The sequence below is a fragment of the Acanthaster planci genome, linkage group LG02, assembly GCF_054643075.1.
Source record: "Acanthaster planci isolate LZ-2023a linkage group LG02, COTS_SCS, whole genome shotgun sequence".
Lineage (NCBI taxonomy): Eukaryota > Metazoa > Echinodermata > Asteroidea > Valvatida > Acanthasteridae > Acanthaster > Acanthaster planci.
In genome coordinates this window covers 28,323,167-28,346,768 of record NC_141778.1, presented here as the reverse complement: position 1 = coordinate 28,346,768, position 23,602 = coordinate 28,323,167, and the positions used below count along the sequence as shown (strand labels likewise).

At 40.0% G+C, this 23,602-nt stretch overlaps 2 protein-coding genes across 16 annotated transcripts in view; one reads left to right on the top strand and one right to left on the bottom strand.

Moving 5' to 3' along the window:
• The first annotated feature begins 1,543 nt into the window (after positions 1–1,543).
• LOC110977233 (COMM domain-containing protein 6-like) lies at positions 1,544–16,796 on the top strand. 2 transcript variants are annotated; one of them, XM_022231174.2, is made up of 6 exons: positions 1,544–1,717; positions 9,321–9,445; positions 9,775–9,851; positions 10,591–10,702; positions 11,887–12,093; positions 12,528–16,796. In XM_022231174.2, the coding sequence occupies exons 1-6, from the start codon at positions 1,681–1,683 to the stop codon at positions 12,576–12,578; spliced, it is 609 nt and encodes a 202-aa protein (XP_022086866.1). In that variant the 5' UTR covers positions 1,544–1,680; the 3' UTR covers positions 12,579–16,796. The 2 variants fall into 2 exon arrangements, with proteins under 2 accessions (XP_022086866.1, XP_086989787.1); XM_087133661.1 differs by lacking the exon at positions 1,544–1,717 and adding an exon at positions 8,950–9,187.
• micu3 (mitochondrial calcium uptake family member 3) overlaps positions 16,587–23,602 on the bottom strand; it is a 221,587-nt gene continuing 214,571 nt past the window's right edge. For all 14 annotated transcript variants that reach the window (XR_015424534.1, XM_087133647.1, XM_087133637.1 and 11 more), the window contains one exon: positions 16,587–18,418. Coding sequence is in view for 13 of the 14 variants with exons in the window: in XM_087133647.1 (XP_086989773.1) it covers positions 18,347–18,418 (72 nt within the window). In the remaining variant the exon portion in view is untranslated. The remainder of the gene's footprint in view (positions 18,419–23,602) is intronic.

The window sequence follows — 23,602 nt, the reverse complement described above, 5'->3', positions numbered from 1 at the left end:
AAGCGACTGTCAATTTCATTTCAAAACACGCCCTCCTTGTTCTTGCTCGGAGCGGATAGCCCAGCGGGAATTGACGCAAGAGGGCGGCATGCTACATGGGATCAGGTCAACTCGGACCCAAACCAACTCGGACCCATTCCAACTCGGACCCATGCCAACTCGGACCCAGGACCAACTCGGACCCACGCCAACTCGGACCCAATACTAACTCGGACCCACGACCATCTCGGACCCACAACCAACTCGGACCCACGTCAACTCGGACCCACGCCATTTCGGACCCACCTCGAGTCAACTCGGACCCACTGAGTCTTACGGTTGCATTACACCAAATACGCGCCCGTAGACCGAAATAGCGCCGACTTTTGAACCTCGGGAAGAGGTTGGCCTTCATTTTTTCTCGCTGGAAATTCAAGATAATTTTTTTTCCACTTGAAATTCAAGATTATGGCCAGATTGATCACTTTTCGTTTCAATTTTATGAACTTTTTTATTCGCCTTTTCCAAAGATACCCCCTAATCAGTAGTAGTAAAACTATGCGTTCAGCTCTGAATGTAGCCGCCTGCCTCTATCCAAAATAGGTCCGCATTGTGGGGCGTTTTGTGAAAGAAATACTCTGAACCGGAAACTATTAATCCCAAATTCGGGATTTATATAAATAATTCTATGATCCCTCGTGATTATGGCACTATTAAAGGTCAATGTTCGTGACATTGGTGTATATCTGCAGTATCTGTTGTATGTATGCAGTATCTCTTATGTACATCAGAAGGCCTATCTGTGGCTTTTTATTGCAACAAAAACTTTGGGGGCTGTTTGGTGAAAGTTCATTCGATTTCTGTTGGTGATCTAGAGTGCCAAAAAAAAAAAACTTCGGAGAAAGGGCGTCAATGATTTGGTACTGTCAATCACACTCCAAAAGCTGCTCCCGTTGGTTGTCCCAAGCTCCCACTCCCCGATCATAGGGTTTCAAGAATGGAAGGTGACAAAATCAGTCTTTGTGGTTAATCATGGCGGTACCTCGGAAGCTAATAACCGATTAAGATTCCAGATTACAAGCGGCAAATAAGACATCAAAGGAAATGTGCCTCCATAAAAATACGACGCTTGTCGGTTACTTATCACTTGTTCCAAGACATCACTGATATCAAATCTAGTCCTGTACGGTTTTTAACCACCATGCCTGTTCAAACTCGAAAACGGAGAAATTCTGGGAATCCTGTGCCACTGTTTCCCCGCATAATGTGTAGAGAGGACGTTAAATCTCGGCAGCATGCAGTGCAAAAGTGTCATTTACCAAATGCTTAAATGTAAAAGTGGACAAAATAAAAATTTTCAACAAGTTAATCACGCTCCTTGGGTTGGGTCCGAGTTGACTCATGGTGGGTCCTAGTTGGTCGTGGGTCCGAGTTAGTATTGGGTCCGAGTTGGTTGTGGGTCCGAGATGGTCGTGGGTCCGGGTTAGTATTGGGTCCGAGATGGCGTGGGTCCGAGTTGGTCCTGGGTCCGAGTTGGCATGGGTCCGAGTTGGTATGGGTCCGAGTTGGTTTGGGTCCGAGTTGACTCGAAACCTAAACCTGCTACATTACTTGCCGACATCACATGTTGTATATTGAGTTGGACTACGTAAAATTTTGACAAAGTTTCGCTTGGATTTGCTGGGCCAACCTGGACGTGGAATGATGAGGCATGCAGTTTTTCAAACAGTACCGGAGGGTAAGAATATGGAAGAAATTCTTCCTCCGTGGTATGAATGACGGGGATTGTATAGGCGTACTTGAGGGCCCCATTTGTTTGTACATTTTAATCATTTAATCTAGCCCCACTAGTGTGGCACGGACTCCCTGTCCACCCTTAGCCACACATCCGTATGCGCAATTTCGTGTCGGCGTACTGAACATTTTCGGCGCACCCACTTATCATCGTGGGCGCAATTTCTTTTGCACACGAACGTGATCCTTGACCTTTCCGTTTTCTAAAAACCATCTATTGAATGATTTCACTCACGTTATTCAGGTATTTTTCAGTCTTTTTGCCTTTATCCATTCAGTCTAACGGCTCGCTCTCTCAGTCGCCATCTTTAAAATAAAGTTGTTGAACAATACGTCACTTGACCCCTCAACGTCTCGACGGCTGTTCCATTTCAAGACATCTAAACTGCTGCCAAAGTTTTGGAAGAGCCCATTGGTACTGTACGTGTAGTATCTTATCGCTCAGTCCGTTTATTACATATTTTTTGACATGGAACAGCTGTCGAGACGATGAGGGGTCACACTAGTGGGGCTAGGGTTAATCTTGCAAAGTCTCCCCCCCCCCACAAGAGCAAAGGCAACACTATCTTTATGGCATGTATGGCGCTGACCTTATTTTGTGGAAATTTCAAATAGAGGGATTCTAACACGATGCTTTTAGCGTCGATCTGCACACTTCCGCATTTGAAAACGAGGCTGTATGTGTCAGCTTCAATTCTTAATACGATCAGACGATTGAAAGTGAGGAGTCAAGACAAAAAATACATAAAGGTATGTTAAATTCAGATTTTTCAGGCTGCAAATTTTGTGGAAGAGTCTTTCAGGAAGACTCAACATGTAAAATCAAAAGAAAAAAATAACGACAATTGACCGCGAACTAACGTACCTGCGATGGTCGTGTATCTTGTGCAGTGGGCATGGTGTAAACTAAAGTGGTGTCACACTTACGAACTGGATACTCCACGTACTGTGTGGACTCTGCGGGCGTGCGCGAGGAGGTCAACACAGAGCCTCGGTTTCAATGCAGATGTGCGCAGATGGCACTAATGTGAAATCCCTCTATTGTAAATTGTGAGAAAATGTGACTTTTTTACAAGTAAAGTAACCATACAAATTTGAACCCACCATGTGGCACGTGTTAAAACACAGTTTCCCCTCAGAATTTCCCTCAGAACTCAAAACCCGGGCCTCTTTTGACAAAATTAACCCTCCAGTTATTGAGCCTGATGTCACAGTCATCTCCCCAAGTGAATTCAAAAGTTAAAATGTACATGTACATATCCAAGTCCAATGTGGATCCTCGGGAGTGGATATGGGGTTATGAAGACAGCCTCCATGGGAATGTTGTCTTGTGTAACAAACTGTATGGGGATGGTCGAAAAATTTGTAAGTCCAATGTGAGTTGCAGGGAATGGCTACGGGGATACGGAGTCAATGAATGACCAGTCAGGCATGACTCCGCATCTGCATATATGAGGTGGGCTAGGTGAGTGGTGAGGTATTTTGCAATTGTGCTAGAATTCTTACCATTACACAAAAGAAAAATATTATTTGTTTTATGTAACTGTCATAAATCATATAGATCCTTGTTATTTGATTTATCTTTAAATAAATTTCAAACAATTTTGAATCCCAATAACTTTTCAGACCAAATTTTTTTTGCTCGCAATTTTGAAGAAAGTTAATGTTCACCACACCATACTTGCAGTGCTGACAGTATGCACAACTCACCCAAGTCAGTGATACGCAGAGTATTGCCCTGCAGACTACAACTTCAGAAGGTTCCATAAAAACAAATCACAAAATGTAACACTTTACTGAGTCTTCACATATGCTTTGACTGTACTGAATCGGTGCCCATTGTGAAAATTAGTGTCTTGAGTGTCCTCTGTTTACCACTGAGCTATGGAAATGAAATTTTGGCTTGTGGTCAATGTCACATCATTAGTGATGTTAAGGGCCGTAGTTACACTAGTGGCTGAAAGTTCCTGAAGGATTTCTTCTTGTTGGGATGAGGTTAGTGGTAGGTTGATGTTCAATTGGTCTGTTTTATTGCTGATGATGGATGGGTGGTCTGCTGTTACCATCACCCAGATCTGAGTAGCACATGCCCTGCTGGTTTGATGTCAGTTGGGACGCCATTCATCTTTTTCTTTGTAATGTTTGATTGACTGTTCGCTGTTAACTAGTGCCCACTGACAAACATTATGTCCCAACTAGCAAAGCCTGGGCTGTCTAAAACAGAAACCAAGTTGCTCTTAGGCAGTGATTGGTGTAAACTTGCTGCACCCAGCTTTTGTTGAGTTGAAACAAGGATGATCTAACCGTTGTATATTTTTTACCATCTGCACGTGGGTGAATAGTGCCTGCTGCAACATGAATGGCAGGAGTAATGAATGTCACATGATGCATGTTCCACTGATCAAATGTGGAGGATCTCTATGGTAGTTATGTAAATGAATCTATTGTAGGCCTACATCTAGGCATAAGTCATGTAGGCCCTTACCCCCAGAACTGTTGGGCCAGTGTCTGCCCAGCTCCCAGGAACCGCACAGAAAACTAGCCTTTTTTGCCATAGGCTCTACATGATGTTTAACAGGGCATGAACATGGATTTGGTGGTGGTTGTGTATCCATAGAAATTCTGCTGCATTCCCCCCAAGAGTTCTATGTAAGGGAGCTTGTACCAAGAAAAAAATAGGGCGACGGGCCAAAACCATTTCGATTTTCAAAAGAGGTGCAAATGTTTCCCGATCAGCGTCTGAGAGTCATGCGGTTCACATGTGTACTTGTGAAGACAAGCTGCAACCAAATGGTTGACTACCGCAGACATCCATGCACAAGATATGGAAATTGGCTGCTGCCGCTTTCTGTATATGTGTGTGTAATTCTTAGTAACGAGTAGACTGACTGGTTGAAATGGCAGTTCACTGTGGTTTAAAACCTAGACATTTCGTGACTTTTTTTCCTTTGATATTATGCTTTTGATCAGTTAAGTAGTACCTAATGAGAATAATGTTCACCCAAAATTATTGTGTGAATACTTTTAATGTATATTCCACTGAAGTACCTTACTTGAAAAAAGTCAATAAAAAAAACCTGCTTGTAAAAAGCAAATTATATCTTAAGAGAGATTATTGAACAGCTGCAAACATGGAAAAAAATAGAGTGATGGCTGACAAAGCCAGAAACTATAGGAAACTTTGCAAAACTAACATTAATTATTCTTCATAACACAGAAATGAATGTTCCTGTTTAAACAGAAAAGAATTCAGCCCAGTTATCCAAACATAACTCTCGAATAACGTACAAGGACCCACCATGTTGCATGTTGTTTGTGACTAACTACCAGCGATATCTGGTTGTACGTTCCTGGCATTGGAGCGGCCGACCCAAGAACAACAAATCGAGCTATTTTTGAACATACAAGAACAAGCTGCCTGAACTCAGCCTATGATGTCAGGCCCAGCGCTCAGTGTCATCCCATTCGCTCAAATGCCATTGACTTCGTTGTAATTGTGTGGACTTTATGTACGAAGGTTAGTCGTAATTTGAGGGTTATAACACAGCTTAGGTGGAATTTAAACTGAATAGTAGTTGAAAAAATGTAGCTTTTTGTCAGGGGTGATGTCGCTTGTCAATCCCAACGAACGCTGCAGGGTGAAGAAATGTTTTTTGCTCCAGTTGTCTTGTAAACGATCCAAACGATGTCATTTCTAACTGCTTGTGGTTATCTTGAACTAAAGTGTTGTGTCATGGCCTAGAATAGCGGATAAGAGAGTTTTTCAAACCGCCCAGCAATTGGCCAAGTAGGATATTTGATTTGGAATTCAGCTCTTTGATTGTGAAATGTTTCAACACATTTTATGTGGTTTTGTTTCTATAGAAATGTTGATTAAAGTTTTTGACAAAGACTTCTGAGAAATAAATTATACTGAAAATTAAAATTGCGTTTTCTTGCAGATAAAAAATCATGACAGAACATTGAGGTGGAGATACAGGTACCTCCATGGACAGAAACATGGTCTATTTCAACTTGAACTGGAAGATTATAGATCACCAGCAAAATACATGTAATCCCCTACCCTGACCTCGCAGGTTCAGAATGCACTGAGTCACCCAGTGTATACGGCTTCTTTAGGAAGAATTAAAAAACATGATTGAATGGGAAAGAGTCACTGGGAAAAGGCAACTTGTTCAGTTTTTTAGATTGATTCATACTGTTAATCACATAAATGCTTAACGAAAGAGGGACCCAGACCAAGTGAGGAACTTGCTCTATATAAAAGAAAAAATATTTTGTAAATTAAATTACAGAATTCAAGAAATTCAAAGAACATTAAATGAACGTGAAATGAAGTCACATGATTTCTTTTCTTCATTTCCCCTTCCTTTCCTGTTATGTTGCAATGAAATACAAGTGCATAATAATCCCACTTCCAAACTGAGATGACTTTCTTGTGATCACAGAAGTTTTTCAAACTACGGTAGTCACGGGGTGCATGTCCTTTCCAGACATTTTAAAGAACTGTCAATAGACGGTGCCCTCAGCAATGTAGAATACTGATGCACTTTTGTCAATTCATCCATCGCGAAAATGTCTTTCTATAGCCAAATTGAAAATGCATAAGGACTCTAAATAAGCTCTAAATTGTTTTAATTGATGTGAGTGAAACTTATTTGATGGTATTCACTGATGTTTGGGTCAGGTAGGGTTTTGAACCACTGCAGTTTCTCTTACACATGGCTGGCGGGCAATCTTCGGTGTGACCAAAGATAACGGCGAGCCATGTGCGAGACGGCACTTGCTCCACAGACAGAGTTCAGAGTGCAATGGTACACTCACATGTACTCTGACCCAACAGCTATTGCTTGTCATTGTTGCCTTTTGCATGCCGACGACTGAGCACCACAATGTACAATAGATGTGGTCACACCGTAACTGTACGCCAAATTTTCAGTGCTCAGGAATCCGTATCTCATTTAATCCTCAGCAGGATGCATTAGATAGTTTAAGGACCGTTTTGGAGGTGAATTTGGAGGATTTTGATTTGGGGTATGAGCTATTTTGGGTGATTGAATTAAAGTGATAGAAAGCCTATGGAAGGTACATGTACTTGGACTCTACTATTGCCTGATGACCATGGTCAAATGGTAAAAAAGGTGATTTGTAGAGTCCAAGTTACTCAGACTAAGTAACCTATAGATCTTAAAAAGGGAGGGAACAAGGTTTCAGAGCATGAGTATTTTTGAAAAAAAAAAAAATTTGTATTCACCAATATCGCTTCCACCCTCTGACAATGGCTCTGTTCATGCCGATTGTGTTTAAAATGAAAACAATGAAACAAACTTTCTATCCCCTGCCTCCGAAAATTGTGATGTCCATTCAATCACTCTGGACTGGTTTCCATTATTTCTAGCATGTGAGTAGACTGAATGTGAATGACAACCAACGAAAGCATGACAGCCTTGTCCTCGGAGTGCCACAGATCTTGCATGCATGGCCGGCCAGCCAGCCAGCCAGCCAGTGGTTTGGGCTAGGGTGCACTGAGGCAAAGCACGACATTTAGTGACTGATTTCATTCTCCAGATGTTGTGTATAAGCCGCTTGGAGCATAAGCCATAGGGACATTTTTCAGCGTGAGAATCAACATATAAACCGTTGCGTATATTCCGTAAATTAAGGGACTTATTCCTCACTTGACCTTTGACATTCATTGTTGAACATGTAACTGTTTGATCTCCAATGTTAAATAAATAATGCTCAGGATGCACACCCCTATCAAAGCCCCTGCTGAAATTCTGGTTGCGACAGATGGTGTGCAAAAGTAACAAAAAACAATGTGTTGGTGTTAAAACCATCACCTACATTTGAGGGCTTGGTTGACCCCCAAAACCCCATGCCCTGGATTGCAATGAGTCGTCAGTGATTGAGGAGAACAGTGAGATCAGATTCGTTTTAATTTTGAGGCAGGGCGTTGGGTTTGGGTATTTTATATCAATTTGAGAAAAGTGTGGTGTGATGCATTCACTTCCAACTGTGATTTGCAAGCTAAGAACTCCAACAAGAAAGCTGTTTTGACTGTGGGAAACTGCATTGTGCCTTTGTTGAAATGGAGGGAGTGGGTTACTAAAGAGAACAAAAACACTCTGAAAGGAAGTTTATTCTTGGGCGTGGGCTTGATGTACTGGTATTTTAATTGAAGTTTTGATGAAAATAGCAGGCATAACTGACTGTTGGTGCAAAAGAGTCGCCTACATTTGAGGGCTTGTTTGACCCTGATAACCCGCATGCCCAGAGTTGCCTCAGTGGGAAAGATTTGGGTGTGTATACATCATGGTGAAATGGTATGTACAGTACATGTACAATGTAAATAAGCAACATGTGAATGGATGGGCATAGTAGTGCAGCTTGTTTTTTGTCCCTTTTGCACTCCATCATTTCTGTTACAACCTGAATGGTAGCAAGGGCTTTGTTGAGGGTGTGCATCCTGATGGCTTGCTGAATGTCAAACTGTCACTTATTCAACGTTGAATACCGTACTTGTTCAACACTGAATGTTGAAGAATAAGTAACTAACTTTGCATTGGTAATGAAGTGATAAATTATGCATGATATTTTCAAAGTGGATTAAGAGAGGAAAGAATGTACCATTGCATCCTGCTTCTACTCTTTAGGGGGGGAACATGTCGTCTCAATAAATCCATAAAGGTCAGTCACTACAGAGATGCTGAAAATACATGAATCAGAGTCGGAAATATTATATCCAATTTTGTATGGAAATTTTTTGGTAACATTTCCATACATGGACATCAATGACGTTACCCTAAAGATATATATCAGCCATTAGAAAGGGGCAGCTTGTCCTAAAATACCAAATTTAGCAGAGAATATATTGAAGGGACTACATGTACTCTTGTTAGTCTTATTGTGTTTAAATATGCAGCGTGATGTCCATACATGGAACTCTTGCCAAATTTTCTTGATTCCTCACAGACTTTGTACACAACTGGTAAAGTGAAGTTAGGATGCAACATTCCTGCCATATTTGTCATCTTTGTCTATCTGTAGTTTATTTGTTTGCGGCGATGAGGAAAAAGAGAAGTTCAGAATAGGTCTGTTTTAACAGAAATACTCACAAGCCGCAGTCATCTGTTGTCATCAATGATCATACAAAATATGAAACTTCTTAATAATGAAAAACAACCAATGTTCATACAAGACTTAAAGGTTTTCATGGTGAAAGAAACTAGATCTATAGTAAAGATTGCGGTAACACCATGTATTTATCTCTTCTTTGAGTATGTGTGGTTCTGAGAAGAACCGGGGAATAACTCGACGTTTCGAACAGTGTACTCTGTCCGTCTTCAGGAGACTGCAGGATTCTAACTGCTTCATGTGTGGAATGAAATGTTCAAAATGAATAAAATTTGCTGTAAGTCGAGTGTGATCATTGAAGACGTGGTGCCTTATATTTTTGTCAATTAAACATTAACACACGCACATATGTATGTACATGCCAGGGAGGCAGATTAATTCAGTGGATTGGACTTCTGCTCTTTTTGTAGGCTTCTTCAATGCTGTGGAACTCCTAAACCAATTGCCATCTGACCTGTTAACAGAACTCTGCCACCAAGTCATTGCATTCCTGCAGTGTTCAAAGGGTCTTGTCAGTGCCACCCAGTTTCTTGAAGTAAGAATACAGACATTTTGCTATTCATTTTGCTATTAATCATCCCTAATTCATTAAATCCCTTGGTTCATTAAAATCCTTTTCCAACAGAAAGCGTGGAGAGAGAGTGAGAGATAAAAAAAAAATATGACCAATTAGAAAGTTGACAATCATTCCAATGTAGCAACCCAACTCAGGTCAGGGATACGTGAGAATTTCAGCATTGCTATACTTGACAGTACATGAATGTGTTTCACTCACAGTTTGGCAGTGAAGTGTAGTGACTGCTAGCCTGCTAGCCTTGGGCATAAGTGTGTGTTCATCTTGTTGATATATATTTCCTTTTTCAGAAGCTGCATGAAGCTAATGTACATAGCTGTGAACAAGCTGTACTGGGAGCCATCAATGCTCTAACATTTCTTTTTAGGTATGCAGCAATTTCATGGTTCCATCTCTGAAGATAATTGAAAAGTATTTGTTAATGAAGATTTCTTCATTAACCTCAGTACTGTCTTCTTGTCGCTTTTCAGTTTTAGTATAGGGTCACACCTGACTTTGTTCAAATTGAGTCATTTTTGGTTTATGAGTTAATATTGGCTGAAAAAGCTAAAATTTCAAGTTTTAGCCCCGTTGGACCACCAGTTTTCAAGCTATGGGCCATCATTTTTGGCCCATCCTATCGCCTTCATCAATTAACCAAATAAAGGTATCCCTGGAAAGGTAACTGTGAAGTTACCATTAGTTTTGATGTAGAAGCAAATTTGAAGTTTGGTGACTTTTTGACCTTTCATTTGATCTTGAAGGAGAAAGGATCATTTGAAAAATGGTGGTAAAGCCCATTTTAGCCAAACTTGGCCCAAAATGGTAGTTCATAGGTCAAAACGTCAGTTCATCGGGGCAAAAACCTGAAATGGAATGACCCTATACCAAACCTCAAAACATTTTTCCTTATAACATTTTGGATCCCCCAGATATTTCTAGCAGTAGCACGGCTGAGAAATCAGCCCTGTACTTCTGTCATGCTTCTGCCATCGGTTAACCCAGACAGTTTTGAATACCCTGTTCGAGAAGTCTGAACTGAGAGAGTAATTGTATTTTTACCTTTAATTTCAAATAGTTTAGAACAGTAAAATAAATTTTTGTGTCGTATGTGATTTTCAACTCAGATCAGCAGCAAGGGAAAAGGTTTCTGCAGATGACTTAGTGAAGGAACTTAAACAGAGCCTTGTATGGTCGGACACTTGTCAAGACATTGTCAAGGAAGTGTGGATAGAGAAGGTGAATATACAGAACCTCCATGAATTTCCTTGTTTCAGCATGATGAAAAATAGCATTAATTTGTAAGATTTACACACATCTAGAGTTAGCATTGACAAGCTGGACTTGCTTGGTGGGCAAGGTGCAGTTTGGTTTATCTGAAAGACAAGCCTTGCAAATATAGAAGTGGAAGGCTTAACCTATATATTACATGCAGGCCTAGGGCAGCTTAAAGCTAGTGTCATGGAACATTCAACATGAGTCCAGACCCAACTACATGTACATGTCATCTGACCTGACACACACTGACCCAAAAACGTGAATGCAGCTCCCTCAAGACTACATGTAGTTCAGTTGCTTGAAAGGGTGGATATTAACCACTTGCCATTGGAGATTCCAGTTTCGGACACTTATTCTTGATATGCATGGCCAGGGTCTCCGAAATCGGACAAAGGGGACTGGGCCTTGTGACAAAAGACCATACTCGTGGGAATTACCCACATTTTTTCACTCTCAATAGTGGAGATAATTCAGCCTTGTTTTGAAACAATATACCACGGTTTAGGGCATTACCACCGAGGGCAAAAGCACTCCACCGCAACAGCAATGAGCCACACAGTACCGCTGCATGCTAATCTGGCCCCATTGAAAAGAGGTCAGCAGTGCACTGTCAGTTTTGTAAACAGAAGAAAATTATGTAACACCGCAAAATCGGGGCTCTTTTTACAAGGCGGCATTGCCTCACTGAAATACTCCAGCGTCAATAGATGAGGTGTGTCAGATTAGAGTAGAACTAGACAGTCCTTTGTGTGGATGTAAGTGTCCAGTAAATGAAGATACATGTATGAATTTTAAAGAATTTTGAAAACAGAAAAAAATGATAATTATCCCGTCCCGGTATTATCAACATTCATAAATGCCCCCGGCGTGATGTAGTTAAGGCTTATGCCAAGACCATTGTTTTACTATTAACTTACCTTTACAGTACCTTACATTATTGAGATAGCTTGCTCAAATAACACCACAGTGAAGCACTCACTGAGGGTTTATCTTTCATTTTTTTGTTCGTTCTCTTTCTTTTTCTCCTAGTCTGTACTAAGAGAAAAAGAAAGAGAACGAACAAAACAAAACGAACAAAAAATAAATGTGATGTATAAATCTTGTTTTGTGCATAATGTTCATTTCTTATGTGTAATTATTTGCAGGGTCAATCTTTGAGCTCTAGTGAGGTGGTCCACAGAGTCTTGAGTGTAGGCCAGCTAGTAGACATGCAGTGGAAGCTGGGTGTGGCTATGACATCTGGCATCTGCAGGAGTCTCAATTCTACCTTTGTAATGATGACCCTCAAGATTGCTGATCCGTCAGGCAAGGTCACTACCAAGTCATTAGAGATGACCGTAGCTGAATTTAAGGTAATGCAGAAGCAGGGTTGGATTCTCTCTATTTGTGCTAGCAGGATTTTATTTCTGGCTCTTAAATTTTTACCAGAGGTTTTGATGGAATTTTCCAATTACGTACCAGACATACACCAGTTCCAAAGCATTGTGACACCTAGCTATTGGAATGTTGATTATACAGAAGAACATGGTAAAAAGATACTTGTGTGACCTTTGTGTATGAATTTGAATGACAATGTGTTTGCAGACTTGTATAAACAGAATGAGTGTACTCTTTTTCTGCAGTAAGAATGCCTGGCTTTTTATTGCAAAAAAAGATAAACACATCACCTTACGACAATGCCTATCATGGCAGAACCTAGCAGACTTTTATCTCAGAATTCTTTTGCATCATTAACGTTTCACAAGACACAAGTCTTTATAAATTTTATTTTAATATTGTTTTGCAGAATTTCTCCAAGCAAATGCGTGAGATGGCAGCTATGTTAGAGATGATATGAAAAGCAAGTTCGTGCCTCCTTTGCAACTTACCACAGAAATTCCTTTAATACCACAGCTGAAGTTGGGAAGGAGTTAAATACTCTAATATCATTAGAAAATATCAGTGACAAAGCCATTAAACCATTGACAAGTTTAACCAGTGTTGATCCCTCGCACTTTTCAACAATGAATGCTTTGGCATTAGCCAAAGATCAAAGTATCCAAGAGTGAAAAGAGTGGGAGAACATTGGATGGCACATGCAAAAAGCTCAGATTACATTCTAAACAGATGACTTCTGTCTTCAGACTATCATTGCTGTAAGATGGAAGTTTTTTAGACAGAAATACTCAAATATTACATTTCTGATACTGTCCACCCTGAGTTGAAGTGCACCCCTAAGCGGCAAAAGAAAGACAGGTGGATGTAAGTTTTTTAAGCAGGTTCTTGCACACATTCTGCTTGTACGCAAAGACCATACATAAAGGAATAAATTTGTTACACGTACTCATTGTTCTCTACGTCAAACATGCCACTGATCTCTTTTTTGGGGTATTCACCGCATAGACGTGCGTTTATAAATGCGTGCCTATGCAGTGACTACCAAAAAACACACCCTCTTTTATTCCGCTTGGAGCAGATAGTGTGCGATAGTAATGAGGTCTCAGATTTCTTTAGTAATCTGATCTGTGTACTACATCCATCTAAGCATCATGTTTTCTAGTTCTATTCCCACCTAACCAGTTAAGGTTTTGGGAGTACATTTGGCACAAACAAACTAATGGACTAGCCCTTTTAATGTTTGTTGTACTCATTTGTTTTTTCCTACAATATCTCAAGAATACAGGCAGAATTACCCACCTTTGAAAAATCATTCAGAAAGCAAAAACCAGTAGCTTGATCACAAAATATGGATTTGAATGTCCCTGATGTTTTTTCCCCAGATTTTGGTATTGGTTGGTTTCACATTACTTCTGCTGAGTGCCATTGGACTTTCTTCTGGGGGCATGCAGAAACTTATGGAAGTTATCGTGACATTCCTTGTCAGTCTACTGCGCATTCTCACTTGGACTTTTTTTTAACCATAACGGAACATAAACTTTTTATTCGCAATGTGAGACAAGCTGAATGTCACACATTGTGACATTCAGCTTGACCTGAGCAGGATATGACAAAATGTGACAAAATTTGACAAATTCGGCCAAATGTAACACCCTATATGTGGCGTGCATAGCTTTCTCTGGGTACACACTTCAGAGTCTTTTCACGCCATATGCTGGTGTGCTACACCCGCTGATGATCTCTGTGTAGCAGTGAGCTGTCCTGTTCAGAGGTTGTGCTTGAAGATTGACCAATTTGCATCATGAAATTGTACCCATTGGCCTTTTTAGCATCCTTGCCAACTTACGAAGGCTCTGCTGACGTCTTCTGTGACCACTTTTGGCCTGGTAGTTTCACATTACGGTCATGGTAAGTTGACAGGGATGTCAGTTTACCAATGTCGCCATTGTATTTATATTTGTCATTCTACAGGAAAGTTGTAAGTTAACAAAAAAAAAATCCAATGGGAACACGGCTGCTGTTCATTATTTGGCTTGGAAACCCTAGATTTGCACACAAGTACACAACATTTCAACCATTGTTCTCTTTGCACATGTGAATGTAGAGTGTGTAGTGAAAACAATTTCTATCAAAAATGTTCCAATTTTGCTTGATAAAAATTTTACAGATTTCTTTATTGGTTCATGCACAGCATAAATAATGCATAACAGGCTTTTGTTTGGGCAAAATATATTCATTTTCCCCCTGCATATTCAGCGTGGATTTATTTATTCCATCTGCAAAGGATGGATTGTCTTTGAAATGAAAACATGATACACATGACACATCATTATTATAGTTTTACTGCATAAAATTTGTATTTATTAACGAAACATTTCACTTCCATGTTTTTCATGAAATTCTGTACAAAATGTGGACAATTGTATTGTACTGTATATACAGATTTATATATAGATTGCGAAGAAAAATGAATACATTTGAACACTCATATTTATAAAACCAGTATCTTGGCAAGTGATCTTTCCTTTCTTTGATTTATCCCTTCCGTGGGTTGGTCTTTATTTCCTTGATATTGCACCGTGGCTCAAGTGGTCTGAACCAGTTAACGTTGGATTCTCTTACCCAAAAAAGCTGCTGGGGGTGGGTTGTATTTCCTGCAGATTCTTCAACCATGCCATTTATTTTGGATGCCCATACACACATGTAGATGCACATGTAGGGGGCACAGATTCTTCAACCATGCCATTTATTTTGGATGCCCGTACACACATGTAGATGCACATGTAGGGGGCACAGATTCTTCAACCATGCCATTTATTTTGGATGCCCGTACACACATGTAGATGCACATGTAGGGGGCACAGCCCTTGAGTTTAGGGCATCAGTATTTTCATTATTTTCCCCATTTTTTCAACTGCATTGATAAATATCGTGGCATTTGTCCACACATCAACTGGTTTACATCACAAGGTCCGAAGTGTATACAGGCGTCACCCTTGGCCAATGTGTGTATCTTGCCAATTGTTTCGATACAAAAAGAGCTGCCAGTTGTAAAAAGTGGCTTGGCTCCTAGCAAATTGGCTTACCCAAACAAAGAGGTCTTTAATCTCCATTCTTTTGTGTATGGTGTGGGCTCCCTAATTACCCAAGAAAGGCATTGTTGTTGGTTGGGGGTGGGGGTCACTTAGTAGCAGTGTCCATGTGTAGGATTGTCTTGGGACAAAGCGTGGAAGACAATGAAAATGAAAAAAGAATTCTTGAGTGTCCATGGAACAAATAAGGAAAAATGTGTGTGGTAACACATCATCCAGCGTCAAATGGTTAAAATTGCAGCTGTTTTGGTGACTTGAGGTTGCTTGTGTGACTTGAGATTGTTAATTGATTGGTTGATATCTCTTTTATTTTCATCTCCTTTTGAGGAAAAAAACCAACTTCGTTGACATGCACAGGTATTAGTAAATAAGGTTGATGTTTTTGTGCTCTGACAAGCCATTTTATACAGCTTTCTTTGTCTATTCCTGGTAAACCCTGTCTGAATGGCCTACAGTGGCCTCCAGATAGTCTGAATGGCTTCCCGTGGCCTCCAGATAGTCTGAATGGTCTACAGTGGCCTCCAGATAGTCTGAATGGCCTACAGTGGCCTCCAGAATGGCCTACAGTGGCCTCCAGATAGTCTGAATGGCTAAGCTTGAATGTCAATTGTTGTTGAGTCTTTGTTTATGATGTTTGATACTATGCATTGACCTAAACAGGGCACTCAGAATGTCTTGGACAGAATTTCTTCTGTCATTGGGTGAATTACATAGCAATTCAACCAACCGAACCTTATTCATTTTATTCAACCTGTATTCAACCATCCCCTTTGCCCTGCAAATCCTGTAATTGGTAGCAATAACATGCATAACATTAATGTCACTGACCATGAATTTCTTGTATTACATATGTACAAAATGGATTTGTGTGTGCTGTAATTGGGAATAGGACCACAGAGAAACAGCAACATAGAACTCGCTCTTGACCTTTGTATACCTTTGTATAACAGTGTGCAAATAGAACATAGTTTGTGGGGGTGAATATAGTGAATTTCAGCTCCCCGTTGCGTTGGAAGTTAAACTAGTTCCCGGGTGAACCCACTCAAAATAATCTGTAATATTTGACTAATTGTTGCACCTGCTGTGCTCAGAGATCATAACCTCTGAGCACTGCAGGTGCAACAATTGGCACAGATCCTCACGTGTGAACCTGGTAAACAGAAAAATAGCAACTGGCATGTAATAATAAATGGACAGGTGAGAGTTTGGCCCTCAATCATGAGTTATGGTATAACCATAATTAGTGCTTTGTGCATGAGACAATGTTAACGTAGCAATGGAATACACGTATATATACTAGTCTAACAACATTTGTGTGCACCTACATGATGCTCTCTGGTGGCTCTAATGACAAGTCATACAGCGACAGATACAGCTCAATTTCTTCAAATCTGGTATTTTAATATCTGCATATCAACAATTGATCATTAACTTGATATTATTTTCAGAAATTGTAAATGTATTCATTGGGAAGGTGTCATATAGTATTGAAGTATTTTAAATGCTAGCTGACTATGACAAGTTCAGTACAAAACAGCAAATAAATCTTATTTTAAAATACATGTAAATCAGCAAAAATGAAACAATGTTGCTTCTATTGTTTTCCTTTTTTTGAGTTGACTGACCATTACGAGATCTACAGAATGTTGTGAAGGCAAAATAGACTAGCCTATGAGAAGGTAACTACCTTCTGGTGGTATATTGGTGCTTATCCAAATGGACTGCAAATGGCTCCTTAGTGGCGAGTTTATGCATGAAAGTAAGAGATACTTCAGAGCCACTGTACCCCTTGCCCCAAGATAAAAATACCCTTAAATTTGGCCTTGTCTGAAGTTAAGGTACTGAAGTTAAGGTATAGAGATACAAACAGTAAACTGGAGTCTGCGTGATAGTTTGACATAACTTGTGTTCGTTAACATTCAGAAGTTTCTAGGTTCAATTTTTCAAAAGTAATTTCATGTACATGAACACTCCTATGCAAAGATGCATTCTTGACATGGTTGTCTTATCAGTCAAAATCAGTCCAATGACCCTTACGTGTCAGTGTACTGGGACAAATCAAGTAGAAAGAATTTTGGACTGTCTGTGACAGTTGCAGCAAAAGGAGGGTTAAAAATGATATAACAATGCATGGAAAGTAGAAAGCTGTCATTTGTTTAAGATAATTGAAATTAAATCGACCATTTACCACATTCATTTTACCGTATAAATTACAAAGCTGTCTTTTTTCTACCAAATTAGCCTGCTACTGATAAAGGATTCTACATTGATATCAAGGTTAATCTTGTCAGATAAAGCTTTGATTACATTCATGCACATACTATACAAATAAGTTAACAAAAACACAGGAAACGGGCCACAATGAATATGATTATATTCCAGCCACTCCCTATGGACTGTATTAATGCTTAATTATGTACCTACTGCCATATAAGCTAATTTATTCTAATGCATGGATTTCCAATGTTCCAGACAGTTGACTAAAATACAAAGCTATCTGACAGACACCCTCAACTTACATGACAGCTTTTTGGCACAGTCTTGTAGTCAAATGACCAGTCATAGCTAAAAGTGTGCAGGCAAATTGTCTGTTAAGAGTCTAGGGTACACATATTTATCCATGACAAATGAGTGAGTCTGAGAGTGACAGAGTCTGAGTTCATGAGTCTGAGAGACTGTAAAGCCTCACCTGTAGTAGTTGGGGACTTATAAATCTGTTTATTAGGTCATTACCCTAGCAGAAAGATTGTGGTTGTACAAGCTTAGTGCACCTATCATCAAGTTTACCTGAACACATGCCCACATGTCATATTTCCACTTGTGACTTCAGCACAAAATGACGAATACATGTACTACATGCATATACCTCAGTAGTGTTTTGTAATTGTGATTACTGCTTGAGTTTATCTACATATGGACCAGTTACCATAACACAAGATTTGAACTTAAAATGGCTACCATTGCCCAAAGAATTAAATTTAATAATGTGGCAGCCGAAAGTCTCTACATATATTATCCATTTGTTGATAGCAGCAACATATTATACACGTACTGATATTCTTTGACCCAGAAAGGATAGAAAACAGAATGCAACCCTGGCACTGAAGCATCTCTGCAACCAGGTTCAGAGAAACATTCACTTCTGCTTCAGCTCTTGCTTGACACACGCCTTGAATCCTTGCCAACCCACAGGCTTCTGGAGGTGTTCCTGTCCAGAAAAACAGATATGTCTTTAAATTTGAATTCTGTGCATTTGCTCAGTTTAGAAGGCTAGTAAGGAAAGATACCTTCCTTATATGTCTTTACACAAATAAATGCTTAGTGATCTGAGATCTGCACATGTGCAGTATGAGTTTATTATCTTATTTACAACACGTATTGCACACCCACTCAGTTCCAACTGGGCTAGAGAAAAGACAAAGTACTAATGGAAAGCTTGCAAACCATACATGCAGACGCCTTCTCAATCAGTGTTTTGCTTTTATCACAAAAATCAGTGTGCTCTGTTAAATGAAGCAAGTTTGTCTTCTCCCAAGGATGAAAAGAGCACACTGTCTGAAATGTTGACTTTGTAAGGCTTCCATTTCTTTTCAGAACCACACATTCACAAAAGAGAAGATGGTGTCACCGAAAAATTACTTAATTTCTATGTACTTCCACCATGCACAACCTAAAGTCTGTCTTACAGCTAGTCAGAGTTGTGCAACTTGTATCATTTTAAAACCAATTGTTGACTTTTCTAATGCCTTCTGTCTGGGAATAGTAGTTGACATTTTGAGTGCTGCTTTCTTTATTTTAACAGCCATTAACAAGAGACATACGTGAAAGTTTCATCTCTTTCAGGATTACAATTCACAGTGACCTCAGAACTGTTGCCCTACTTTAGTGCCAACACATACAATTTTCTACATATAAAGCAGGCACAATTCCAGGATTGTTAAAAATGGGAGGCCATACCTTTAGTTAATAGTGTATTTGCATGCACGATAGACAGGTGTGGTTAAGTACATCACAAGATGGGTTAATCATATAGACAGGAAGTCTAGTCCCTAGTAGTTAAGCAATGGCAAAACAGTGCCTGTGTGGCTTGTGATATCGAGACAATAAAACAAATAACGGACTTTTGATGGAAATGATACACAAATGATAGCTGTTACAGCTGTTATTTTTATGAACCCTCCTATGCAAAGATGCATTCTTGACACGGTTGTCTTATCAGTCAAAATCAGTCCAATGACCCTTACGTGTCAGTGTACTGGAAGGAAGCATTTTTTAATTCACTTATTTGGTGTATTTCCCCACCTTGAGTGATGGCTTTCAAACTGTAAGAAAATAGACATCTAATCTACTTCTCCAATGTATCATTTTCTTCATTCTAGTTACATATCTGGGAAGTTATCCCTCGTTACATTTTGTCAGTATTTCACACAAGCAACACCATTGCTTTGTGATGGAATCTACATTTCTATGACAAGGAGAAAGAATAGCCCTGTACATTTGAATTTTTCTTAAATAGAAGAAGAATGTAGCAGTGCTAAAGTAAGCAGGTTACAACCTGCCTAACAAAGTACAGCTGGTTGGGGTTGAGGACAATGTTGGCATGCAGATTCTGAACAGAAAATCAGACCATACAATGAAAGGAGATATTCTGGAGCAGGTTTCAGATTGATTTTGCATGTGGGATGGTGCCATTTGCAGGCCTTTTGCATTCTGAGCCTACGTCTTTTTCACGCAGCTTGCTATGAAGTATGCTAAAAATCCTTGCAAGTTAATAAAGAAGTTGCGATTCATGGTGGGGTGACACGCAAAGTGCAGACAAATTAAACTATTTGTAGCAGCCATATGAAGCAACCTATGGGACAGAAACCACCCCCCGCCTTTGTGTTGGCCTTTGTTATACTGGTATCTGAGGACTTCTTTTCAGACATCGGGGGAGGGGGGTGTTAAATAAAATAGGCTAGAATACACATAGGGATTGGACTTATTGGGGGGTACCCCTCCGTCCCATTTCGTGCCTGGTATAGTTGCAGCCTATGGACATCAGGAGGGTGCAGTAGAACAAGGAAGATCATTGAAATGATGAATTCAAAATAAAGCAAAATATGTTCATGCAAATGCACATGACAGCAGTGTCACAGAGTTGCCAGTTAACTTAAAGACAATTACATGTATTGCTACAGTAAGCTGAATGATTCGTAACCCAAAGTAGTGCACAAAGTAAACATTTCTTTATGTAGCTTTTAATAGCTCAAATTTGATTGGAAAGCAAATGTCATAATCTGTAATCTTTTCCAAAGTAACATCAATTGATCTGTTTATGATACAACAAACAAGGGGAAGGAAGTGCGTTTATAATTCATCACTTTTTTGTTTCTATATGGCATTGAATGTGCCATAAAAGCAGTATGTTGGGGAGAAAATCTTGTACAGTTGGTCTCTTGTTTAGTTAAATGCCTGTACCTCTTATTAATTGACTTTTTCTTCTTATGGAGTTTGGACATACATTTTGTAACAACTCTGAATGAGCCAGCTAGGTATGTCAAAAAGGGAAGGTCATTCAAGAACAAAGCACATCAGACATCACGCCAGCTGGAACTTGTTCAGTGTGTGAGCTTGAGAACTGCTATGCTGGTAGGGTTGGCATTGTGTTTGGATGTTGAGGTTCTCAAGAAAGACCTACAACATACTTCACTTTACCAATTAACATGCTGTATTGAAACATGATCTGGCTCAATGACATTGGCCAATCACAAACACAGATATTGAGAGAGATATGTTCCCTTGACTTTAAAGAACTCATGTACCAGATTTCATTCAAAGGTCACTCGCAAAAGGCTTATTTCCTGCTGCCAGTCTGTTAATGAGGTAAGGACCTCACAGTCTCACTGGAAGGTGAGCTGTGGTCTGGACAGTATGTTTAATCATTACATGGTCCAATACCAAAAATCAAGCATTCATGCCAAGGGGAAACTATACAAAATACTGACACAGCAAAGTTATAGAGACCCCCGCCACAACATCACTGGTTGTTTGCAGTGGCCCCCATCAATCGTGGCAATAAGTATTGTGAAGCTATCATGTGGAGTCACTGTTCCATTAAAGTTGCTCTAAAAGCTTTTCACTAGGGGCCATGAAACATAACCAGAGTCAAGCAAAACACTGTGTAATTTTTCCTGAAAGCATGAAAGTGAAGAAGATAATCCCACAACTTAGTTTAACAGGACATCTCAGTAACCACTTGGTGGATTTGATAATATGGATGGCAATTACTGCATGGCACCTTTTTTCTTGGGGGGGACCTTCAAATTCTACTGGTGTCGCTACTTTGTACCTACCTATTAAAATCTTGTGCCAGTATGTGAAACAATCTGCCTTCTTGGAAGATCTATCAATGTTAGACCTGGCACTTGCCTTGAAATGGACAGTAATCTGATCTCAACCATTTTTTTCAAGCTAAACTGCTTAACCAACTGTTAAACTATAATGGCCACGGGATTAAGTAAGGAAGCTCCATTTTACTGGAACAGCTAGTACACAGGAGTCAATAATGAACAGAGTGGAGCCTTGCCTGTCACTGAGCAATACAGAAACTTGATGTATCATGCAAACTTGAATGGATCTAGGCAGGAGAGCCATCTGGGGCCATATGTCCCCTCCCAACAGGAGCCAACAACGTTTTTGTGAAAAACAGTGAGATGACTGAAGGGTAATTTTTTTGGTCCATTGTATTTCCCTTAGTTGAAAAAGTGTGTAAAAAGCCCTAAATGTAGCCTCAGCTCTCACAAAGGCCATACAAAGGTACATCAACAAAATTCAAAATGTTTGCCCCCAAAGCCAACTTTGTACCCCCCCCAATGTCCTCGATTCCTTGATAATTAAGTTATGTGAGCATCTTTGCTGATATGTAAATTCTGCTCAAAGGAACTAAGAGCCTGTACTTTTCTACTGACACTAACCAACTTTCACTTAAACTCTTCAAAATTGACAACAAGCAAGAGCCTTTGTGGCATTCCTCTCTGCTGACAAGAAACTAGTTCTGCAAAGCTTGTGATACCATACCATCATCACCATGTACAAAGAAAGCAGAGAAGACCATTGTTTCTCATTTCTCAGGCCAAGAAGGATTCTTTCATGTTTATGCACTATTATGTAACAGAAGATGTGTGCAATAACGCTGTTGCTTACCATAACAGCTGTTGTGACATTATGCATAGCAATAAGCTTGACACTACAGCTTCTCATCCTGGGTCACATTTTAATCCTGGGTAAACCCATGACCATCCTGGGTTGAAACTTTGATTTTTCAACCCTGCATTCAACCCAGTGTTTATTGTTCTACACTTGTGTCATGCAAATGGAACTGATTGGGGTGAGTCCAACCTGGAGATGAGCACATACTATATTCAACACGGGTTGAAAAATCTCAATTCTGGTTCGGGATGAAGGTTTGGCACAGGTTGAAAATTTCCAAGTGTGAATCATTTTCAGCCCTTCATCAACCCTGCACCAACCCCGAGATTGTCTAGTGTGAAAGCATAATGAGAATGAATGATGTGGCTCACTGTGTGCAGCATGTATATGCACTGCATCTACAGTACATAACCTAGCGCCAGGCAGTAGTCTATGATAGAGTCACAAGCTACAACTGTGGCCAAGATTGTTGGGAGCTATGCTCCTTCAAGGTCCCCCATTCCCCTGATCAATGTTGTCATTTCAAGCGGGAGCGCAGACTGCCCAGTGAGACCAAACACTGAGAGAGGAGGGGGGGTGAAGGGCCCAATGGGATTTGGCCAGGATTGTCAGAATTGGTCCATAGTTGTGTGCAGGCATGGCATACATACATGAAGTGTGGACCTCTGCACAAAAGAAGCCCACATAATGTACGGTATGATGACATTGTGTGGACTTGCACACGTCCACACAATGTTTTCCCCTCTCTGAAAACAGTTTCAGAGGCATTTTGGGGTCAAGGTCAATGAAGAGGAACAGTCCAGGAAATCATCATCAGAACTCCAGCTCCAAGGAGTTATCCTAGTTGGAGAAAAAGGAGCATTTTGGCCCATAACTGTCCAAAATTCTGAATTTGGAAGGCCCATTCCGATACATATTATACAACCCTGTGGGACTTTTTTTATTTCATCATTCCGTTATTGGCTTTAAAAATGCAACAATGATCCATCAAAGGCCCCAAAAGAAAGGAAAGGAGAGACTCTAATTCTTTAACCCTAACATTCCTGAATCCTCCAATTTTAATATGATTTTGCACACACCCTAGGGAGTTAGGGTGAATGATGTGTTGCGGCTCAACGTTGTTATTGTGTCATGTATGTTGCGTGCGTGCAGCTGCATTGGTGAGGGCATGCTATGCGCTCTGTTTGGTGAAAGTGAAGAA

Bases quoted from the DNA above. Each gene is read 5' to 3' on its own strand.
- LOC110977233 (XM_022231174.2), top strand. From the start codon at position 1,681: ATGATGAGGCATGCAGTTTTTCAAACAGTACCGGAGG. The intron at 1,718-9,320 runs GTAAGAATATGG...CTCTTTTTGTAG, and splicing joins TTTTCAAACAGTACCGGAGG to GCTTCTTCAATGCTGTGGAA. The intron at 9,446-9,774 runs GTAAGAATACAG...TTCCTTTTTCAG, and splicing joins GTGCCACCCAGTTTCTTGAA to AAGCTGCATGAAGCTAATGT.